The sequence below is a fragment of the Ambystoma mexicanum genome, chromosome 6q (assembly GCF_040938575.1).
Source record: "Ambystoma mexicanum isolate Mex_15411 chromosome 6q, UKY_AmexF1_1, whole genome shotgun sequence".
NCBI lineage: Eukaryota > Metazoa > Chordata > Amphibia > Caudata > Ambystomatidae > Ambystoma > Ambystoma mexicanum.
Genome location: NC_090937.1, coordinates 1,559,218,105 through 1,559,227,547, shown reverse-complemented (window position 1 = coordinate 1,559,227,547; position 9,443 = coordinate 1,559,218,105). Strand labels below are relative to the sequence as shown.

The 9,443-nt window shown below is 44.5% G+C and overlaps 1 protein-coding gene across 3 annotated transcripts in view; it reads right to left on the bottom strand.

Annotated features, from left to right (window-relative positions):
* Positions 1 to 246: 246 nt before the first annotated feature.
* ADISSP (adipose secreted signaling protein) overlaps positions 247 to 9,443 on the bottom strand; it is a 627,791-nt gene continuing 618,594 nt past the window's right edge. For all 3 annotated transcript variants that reach the window (XM_069632259.1, XM_069632260.1, XM_069632261.1), the window contains one exon: positions 247 to 2,454. In XM_069632259.1, the coding sequence (XP_069488360.1) occupies positions 2,354 to 2,454 (101 nt within the window). In that variant the 3' untranslated portion in view covers positions 247 to 2,353. The remainder of the gene's footprint in view (positions 2,455 to 9,443) is intronic.

The following is a 9,443-nucleotide window of genomic DNA, read 5'->3' as shown; positions in this document are numbered from 1 at the left end:
GCTCCGATCGCAGGTAAAAAGTTGCAAGCTACTAGCCAAGCATTAAAAAAAAGAATCACTGGGCTGCAATCTCAAAATGGACACAGCCCACCATTTCTACTCAGCAAGAGCCAATTATCACTGGCCAAAGGCTGGTGGCGAGTTAACATTTTCAGCCTTGCTTCTATAGTTTTGTACTATAGCTGGGGCGTACAAAGTGAACTAACATATGCTCTGGAAAGTCCAGCATAGAAAGAAAAGACATAATAGCTTCAAACAAACATTTTTATTACTGCTTGGTTACATCTGTACTTAAAAAAAAAAAAACGTAGGCACATAAGAACTTCTTTCCATTTGCAACGAAATCACGTTTCAGTTTTTTCTTCCAAAATCAAACGAACACAACAGATGGATGGAAAACATGAAAAATGCTTACTTTTCACGCATTTAAAAATGTAACTTTAAAAAAATAAAAGAATGAATCCAGTTACTTTTGCCAACGTGGAAATTGGGCCACACTCGTCTCTAAAATGCATCAATACACTTGCAATGATCCCAACCTTAAAAGTGAAACGGCAGGTCAGGAAAAGGACAGCAAACTAGCGTCTATCGTTGAGTCGCAAAACCTTGTCCAGGCCTCGAGTGAGCATATGCGATATCCATGGCGATGTTAAACTCTAGTCTTGGCCATTTAAGACACAATAGCGTGCATGTTTGTTTAGATACGCACACACAAAGGAAACGTGTGCGTGGCATTCATTATAGTAAAAGGTGTCACCTGTTATTAAACTCTCCTACTAAATTTGCATTCTTTTCCACTGGCCCCAATGGTTAGAAGTCTATGTTTTGTGAGAATGACATGGTGCTTAATTACGGTATATAATAGGCAGGTAAGATGTGTTCATTGCACATATTATGAAAAACACCACAAAAAATATTTCAATATTTTTCATATTACCACAAACCATAGATTTTCATAATCATTGCAGTTCCTTAACAAAACAATATCCAAATATATAGCTTTGATTCCACGATAGATCTTCCCCAACATTGAGTGTAATGCAAAAGAGAGCATCATGTGTTTCAGGTCAGAAGCGCACACACACGTACACACATGTATACACACCTCCCCCAGGCAGGGAGTGTAGGAACTCACAGCAGTGCTTTCAAAACTCACAGCTAACAGGTATGTCTGTCTATTTTTCTGTGCGCAAGCATAGCAACACAAGCACACATATCAGAAGTGTAGTAATAGACAAGTATCAGTTGTGCAGCTTCCACGACTGGCAAGTGCATTTCTCATTCATAAATATCTTTACACAAGGATGGTGCAAGGGTGCAAAGATCATTTATCAGGAGCTGCGTGTGTGTGTGTGTGTGTACCAGAAAATGGGTATGAAGGGCAAATACAGCAGTGAAAGACGTGTTGGAAACATCCAGCAGATCCTCCGAGTGGGACTAATGATCACCACAGAATGATGGCCGTGGGCTGATCTTCTCAAGATCAAGGCTGCAACAGAAACAATAGCGTTTGCAAAGCCTGGCACTCACAGCAAAACATCATACCTACTAAATGTCAACTATTCAGAGTGGATAATGACACATCGGGGATCCAGGGTTTGAACAAATGCATCATGTTCCACCAATGAATTATACAAATGTATCGATAACCAAACCCATAACACTTCGAGGGCCCTTTAGATTACAAAGGTTAGTTTTTTTTAATACTAAGTAGGAGCCAAAATAGAAATGATAAAGGTGTAACACCCATGAAAGCACTGCATAATGGCACACTATTGACAGGCAATAGTACCTCATGCTGAAGTGTAAAAATCAACTTTTCACTCTGAGCCTTACTGCTGTGCACTGCATGCAGCCTTTTGTGTATGCAGGTGGTGAAAAAAAAGACAGACACAGGATTCCCATTAGTACCCCATAAAGTGGATGGAGTGGGTCGCGGCAAATAGGGGTATCAATCTATACAAAAATTACAAGCAACGGGAATGCCATAGTAGGCAATAAATGAAGCGACATTCACACGGGTCCAACCATTAATCCACCAGGAACATTCTGACCTGAATTATAAAGTACCGCAGAAATATTGCATACACTACATGTCCAAAGTATTGTACCCAGGAAGCGAGGACTGCATTGTACTGAGTTCTAACAAAATAAGGCAAGCTTTACTTAGGCAAGTACTGGCCAGCCGGGGCACGATACCTCAAAGCTTACAGAAGAAGCACATCAGATCACCCCCAAACCTCTTGCTCCTAAAAGAATACATTATTGTGCCGTAAAAGCAGTATCCAGACACACACAGGCTCCTCCACGGTCCGCACATTTCACAGATTTGACTGTCGACTGCATATCCCGGTCAATCGAAGCCCTGCCAGTCACTCTGTTCAGAGTCGTACTCTAGCTCGGCACCGATGCATTTCACACCATCCAGCAACATTGGTGTTCCGTGATGCCGATCTGAAAAGGAAAGGAAAAGTTGACTTCCCCGCGTTTTTCATGTTAACATAAAATAGAAACAAGTCTAGTCGTCTTAATCACTCCATTATGATTTAGGTTAAAACAAGTTTCATACTGTTGGAGTAAGGAACATCAAACTACCATATTATAATTCCGATCCAGATTATCCGGAGATTACCCAAACTCACGAACAAGCCCAAAACAAATCAGCATCATTTTTATGGCGGCTTCCTCAACTTGAGAAACACAGTGTTGAAGTCCCGAAAAACCACCACTACTCACATTTGCAATGATACATGCCAAAGACGCAGGCCGTAGACAAGTTTGGAAGATATGTTTAAAATCCCAACTACGGACCTATACATCCCGAAGAGACTGAGGGCACTGGGGATTTTAGAGGAGGAAGAGGACTGAGCCGCAAAGAACAGGACTTAAATGGCTGCCAGTAGGAACTGGTTGGGGGAGTGAAGGGGGATGTGGGTAGTAGTTGTTACTGGAAAATGTGCTAAGCAAAGAGTACATCGAAATGCAAAGTTAATTTGTTAATGTTGAGGGAAAATAGTTTGGTTAAAAAAAAATCCCAATTACTTTGCCAAACGCATCCCTTTGAAAATTCACAGCAAACCTGAACCTTGAACCAAGCCGGTTACTTTTTCAGGGATTGCAAAGGCTACAGGAGCCTTTCTTCCTAAAAACATTGATTGTCGGTAAGGGACAGCAACCTGTAGATCTCATTTGGAGAATCCAACACTCCAGGTTATCCTTTTGAGCGTTGTTGGGGTACCACTATGATTTGAAAACTAGTCCAACAAACGGTTTAGCAACGTACGCAAGCATTCTGTTTGGGTGGTGAAAAGAGTTTTTTAATACATCTCCAGTGATATAGTATTCCTATCAAATAATCATACTTTTAGAGATCACTGTCCAATAAGGGCTTCGTAAAACCATTCAACTAAGATAGTACAAGACTCCACTCTTAGTATAAGGCTGTACCACCTGAGTATATGGTAGCGTAGACAGAGCAGCCAGGCTTATCTTAGAAGGGAAAGAGGGCTGTAGAATCGGTACTCATGAAATTGTAGTACACATATGGTCCAAAGAAACACTGACACTATGTATTGTAAAAATAAATGGTTTCTTTAAATACAAGCAGACCAAGGTAAATCTTGGGGCAATAAGTACTATCACATTATAATAAACACATTATAAAAAAACACTATGCTTTAAAGTACACAGACCAAAGCATAGACCTTTTTTTTTTTTAGAAAACACAGTATGTCTAGGTAAGTCAGACCTGTACTTACTTTTAAATTACTATCAGTATTACAAGAGTAGTAGACCCTAGCAGTTGTACCGGGACGCTGAGTCAAGAAATCACATAATTCAACTGGACAATATACTTTTCTGATCTAGTGAAAAACAGATTCTAGGAACAGTATCAAACGTCAATTAAGTTTTGGATAACACAGGTATACCAGGTTAGTAAGACCCTTTCTGTGTACTATTCAATTACAGTTGCTTTTCAGTTCAGTCTAAGGGAAGCAATGCCTTGTTAACTTATTTTTGGATGGCACTCTGCTATGCAAGGTAAGTAAAACCTATATTACTTTTGTAAGGAGCTAATCAGCAACCTAAAAGGTAAGTATGACCTAGGCAGACTTATTCTGGACAGGCTTACAGCAAGTCAGGGTAAGCAAGACCCAATTGGGGGCACTCATCCAATTACCCAAGCAGGAATAATAAAGTGAAACCAACAGCATTACTTTTGGGAAGAGGGGGACCCAATTCATAGTTGAGTAAGTTAACCTATTCATTTGTGTGTTAGTATGGCGAGAAAGTACAGTTTCTAAGGAAAGTAAGACTTTGAGAATACTTATTGAAGAAGGCACACAGCTTATTCAAGGTAAATAAATACTATATATACTTTTCAGAATGGAAAAACATATCTAAGGTAAGTAATAACATTTTATAACTATTCACTATGGGAGTTTAAAGTACACTTTTCAACACGTGTTCTACTTTTCAAATTATCTAGCCGTTCCCAAGTACTCTTAAGTGGTCTAGGAGCCAGCAGTAGGCAGGGAGAGATAGTGCTCAGTTGCAGGCAAAGTCAGAGTTCCCGAGGAAGAATGGGCAAACAAGTAGGTAGTTTATTTGAAAAGTTAGTTGGGGGTCCAGGGATTGAGAGAGTACACCCTAGGAGGATCCCAGCAGTGGGCCTGGGTGGACTGGATGGGTGGCTTCCCAATCAAAGTAGTACCCAAAGGATACACAAGAATCACACAGGCTTAGGTAAGTAAATACCCCAGCCAACACAGTACCTTATTATGGAAAAAGAGTTCCAGCAGGAAGACTTCAGGATCTGCAGCCAAAGACCCAGTCATTGAATGCCTTAATTATGAAGATTTGAAGCCAAAATTCTGGAAGCACTTTTTCAACAGGGATCACGGGGAAGGCTCTAACCAAGAGGGTTTTCACATGGAACTCTCAGCACAGAAGAGGATGCCATAAGTGGTACTTCAGGATCTGCAGCCAAAAGCCCAGGCACTGCATTCCTTGTCAGGAGAACAGAACACAGGATCCTGGATGGGCTTGTTCAGCAGAGATCGATCTAGAAGGCTTCAGGCAAGGATTTCTTTGTTGCGGGACTTGATAGCCTTTACCGGAGCACAGAAGAAGACTGAAGATCAGTGGTCGGATTCTTGTCGTTTGCAAGGTCCAGCACTCTGGTGAGGGGACCTTTCGGGCTCGATTCAGGTCTCTGGAGGTCCAGCAGGATGCCCATAAAGTCCCAGCAAGATTCGGAATTTGGAAGAATGTGCACCACACAATAGCTCAAGGTCCCAGGGTATTGCAGCCCCGCAAAAGAGTCTAGTGAGGCTCACTGGGCTCTGGGGTAGCAGTTTTCTGAGTCCCCAGGTCGCTTGGAAGGATAACAGCAGGCTCCGATTACACAGCAGGCTTTTCCGGTTGCTGGAAATCGTCTCAGCCACGTTTTCTTGATTTTCCTCTTCGGTTTTGGTTGCAGTGGTCGACTACCTCTTCCTCCCAGTTTGAACTGGATTGTCACAGTCAGACTGGAAGACAAAGGGATGCAGAGTTTGGGACTCCTCCATCACTTCCTGCCTTCACAGACACTCTAGAGCTGGGGCAGGCTTGATCGAAGTCTCCTGCCGAAGACAAAAGTGACTCAAAGGATTTTCTGCCCCGGATGTCAGGGGAAGGAACAAGAAAGGACGAACACGGAAATGGCATAAAAAAGACTGGCGTCATTTTGTTAAAATGAGCATCCATGGGTGCCTTTACCGGGGCTTTGGAAACAGCCTGCTGTCAAGGTGCATTAACTTAATAAAAAGGTTCACTGCCACCAGCCATTAAAAGGCAAGTTTGTCCTTGTAAAATGTTACCTTTAGAATGCGAATGGGGATACATGGGATCTCCCCTGCATGTCACATGGGTAGGGGTGTTGGTCTCACCTAATAAAATGTAAAAGTGATATAAACATCAGAGAAAGTTAAAAGGGGAAAAAAAATGCATCAAATAAAATATTTTCTTTTAAAAGAAAAATATAATGGGCATGGGAGGGGGTAGATGGGGAGCTCCCCCCTACCCCCTGTTTTTCCCCCCTTAAAACCCATTATAGTAAAAAAATAAATCTTTACCTACAAAAAAAATATAATTTTTCAATGCAATGTCTAGATACCGTATGTGCCAAAAGTTGAGGATAAAATTAAAGACAGTATGAAGAGACAGCTATAGAAACGATGATAGAGGAATTGGCAGTCGACCCTAGAAAAATTAAGAATTGCTCAAAAACCTCTCACGGGGGCACCAAATTTAGAAATCCAGTGCAAAGATTTGGAGAACCGTTCCTGTAGATCTAATATTCGACTCAAGAACCTCCCTGAGAACATTGAAGATATGATCCTAAAAGAGACAGTGCAAGAGGTCTTTGGGGCAGTCCTGCGGGGAGGGCAGGAAGTAGCAATCCCAGTTGATCAAATACAGAGTTGGATCCAAGAGGAGAGATCCAGGCACCAGATTGAACAACGTTTGCAACAGGCGATATAGTACTCAAGGCGACCTGAATATGGCATGTAACCCACAAAAAGACTGCAGTGCAAAGATTTATCGTCACAGGCAAGCGTCATCCGCTAAAGCATTAAAGCATAAAACAGATCTAACACAAAAAGATGTTTGGAGGACGCTGCAAAATGAATCAGCTGGGTACACGTACTAATCGCACTTCCATCGCTCCTTTTTGCAAATCGATTATGTATGGGCGTCCACGACAATTATGAGCAGGATCACACAAATAGAGGTAGGGCGGATTCATTTTTCAGATCATGCCCCATTGGTAGTCACAGTACGCCGGCAGGAACGACCCGCAAGTTTATGGAGTTGGTCATTACCCTGTGAGATACTAACAGACAAGGTTTTATCTAGTGAATTGGGAGGTAGGATAAGAGAGTATTACGACATAAACAGTACTCCGGACACAGAGGGGGTGACGGTATGGGATGCCTTTAAGGCGGTAACTAGGGCACATCTTATAGCAGTCACAGGAGGAATAAAGAACTGAGGGCAATGGAGGAGGAGCAAGAAGCAAATTTAAAAAGATATTCTGGCACGTATGGTGCAAGACCAAAGTGGTAAACTCAGGCAGGAATAAAAAAGTGTGAGAGGTCAGCTAGATGAACTACACACGAGGAAGGCAGAAGAAACACTTCTCTGGGCAAAACTATATTAAGTAAAATCAAATAAAGCGTATAGTCTCTTGGCAAGACACCCAAGGGGGAAAACAGGCAGACTGGACTATAACCCAGATCACTAGTCCACACGGAGCCCTACTCATATCTACCCCAGACATAAAAAGACAGTTTGAGGATTTTTATTCCAGCCTATATTCCTCCGCCTCCCCGGACTGATATATGATATGATATATGGCATTTATAACACGCCTATACACATGCGTTTCAAGGCGCGACGAGGCAAGGGAGGGGGAACAGGGGAAGACCGATAACGATCCTACTAGGCCAGGTGTCATTCAGATCGCCCAAGTGCATGGGGCGGGGGAAAGAGAAAAGTGCAAGGGTGCAGAGAGAGGGGAAGTGCAGTACATGGGATAGAAGGATAAGAATAAATAAACGGCCAGCTAGTGGCAAGTGCAAGGTAAGTGCAGGCATAAGTGCAGGTCGGGGGACAGTAGGGATACAGAAACAGTTTCCAAGTGCGGGGTTGCCAGGGAGGCAGTGCAGGTGAGCAACTGGCAGGGCCGGGCCTGTGAGCAGAGAGGGAGGCCATGTAACCAGTGCAGTTCCAGCCAGAAATCAGCAGGGGAGAGGAAGAGAGAAAGCAGAAGCAAAGAGGAAGGTTTTGAGGTGCTTCCGGAACCGGAGATGTGTCATGAGCACTGCTCCTGAGGAGCCAGGACAGGTCCAGCATCCTCGGAAGCAGGCCCGCCTTTCATTCTTCCGGACCCAGCAGGCCCCTACAGGGGCCCTGGCGCCAGGCTCATAAAGGGTTTCAGTCCCGGCGCCATAGGCCCCGGGCTCATATGGGTAAACCATGTCATAATGCTTGGGTGGACTTACCTGGGGCAGACCATGCTGCATACTCACCCAGAGCAACCCAGTCAGGCTGAAGTTCCCAGCCAGCAGGGCTGAGAGGAACTACTTCCTCAAATCAGGAACTCTTTTCTTACCTGGGTGGGGCTGGAGGAAGAACATGCACCAAAGCTCTGCTACACTATTTAAACCACGCCCGATGGATTTCACGTGCTTCGCGTTATTCTACAGCAGCAGCAGGACGCTCACCGTGTTGGCTCCTGCATTCCTGGTCCGGATACATCCTCAGCTTCCTGAGCAGCAACCTGGGGTTAAGAAAACACGCCGGAATTCATACGTACCTGAATTCAACCTCCAGAATCCAGTCTCCGAGACCTGCAAAGAAAAGTTCAAGGTTAGAAAACGTGCAAAACGCCCGCAGCCGCGCTCGCCTACCTTATCCATCCTTGATCACTCCAAGGCTCACCGCGGCCTTCACTCCGGCAGCATCCCCGCATCTAAAAGGGAAAAAGACATTGTTAAAGGCGCCCATTTGGATAAGGTTACAGTTTAACTATTACTTACCGGCCTCCGCACGTGCAGCAACGGCGGCATCCTCCACAGCATCCCAGCACCTGAAAGGGAAAAAGACATTGTTTAAGGCGCCCATTAGGATAAGGCCACGTTTCAGTTATACTTACCGGACTCCGCACGTGCAGCAACGGCGGCATCGTCCACAGCATCCCAGCACCTGAAAGGGAAAAAGACATTGTTTAAAGGCGTCCATTAGGATAAGGCCACGTTTCAGTTATACTTACCGGACTCCGCACGTGCAGCAACGATGGCATCGTCCACAGCATCCCAGCACCTGAAAGGGAAAAATACATTGTTACAGGTGCCATTTTGGAAAAGACCATAGTTCAATTATACTCACGTGTCTCCGCACGTGCATCTGCAACAGCATCGCCCAACGGAGTCTCAGCATCTAAAGACTATTGCAAAGGGACTCTAACCTGCACATTGAATTCATCCAGTGACGTAACTGGACTCCTTGCGCCCCTGCACCAGAAGCAGGATGGAGAGCTCACCTTCACCAAGCCAAAGGTAAGAGCTCGCTGAGACTTGTTGAAAGCCTAGAAGTGGGAGAAGCAAGACTGGGGGGGACCTTCATCCTATCACTTGGGTATTTACCCCTTTTTTCCCATCTACAGAAAAATACCTCACAAACCAGGCAGTTCGTATTCGGAGGTCCCACCCTGAGCGCATCCCGAACCCAGGGTCGCAGTCCAGCCTGAGTCAGCGCCTCCGTAGGAACAAGGTGAGCGTTACAAGATGGTTCTCCTCAAGTTTCAGGGAGGCAGGAAGGCTGCTCCAGAGGGAGGCCCCTGCTGAAGAGAGAGATCTACCACCAACTCGTTGCTTGGAGAAGCGACTGACCCTGAG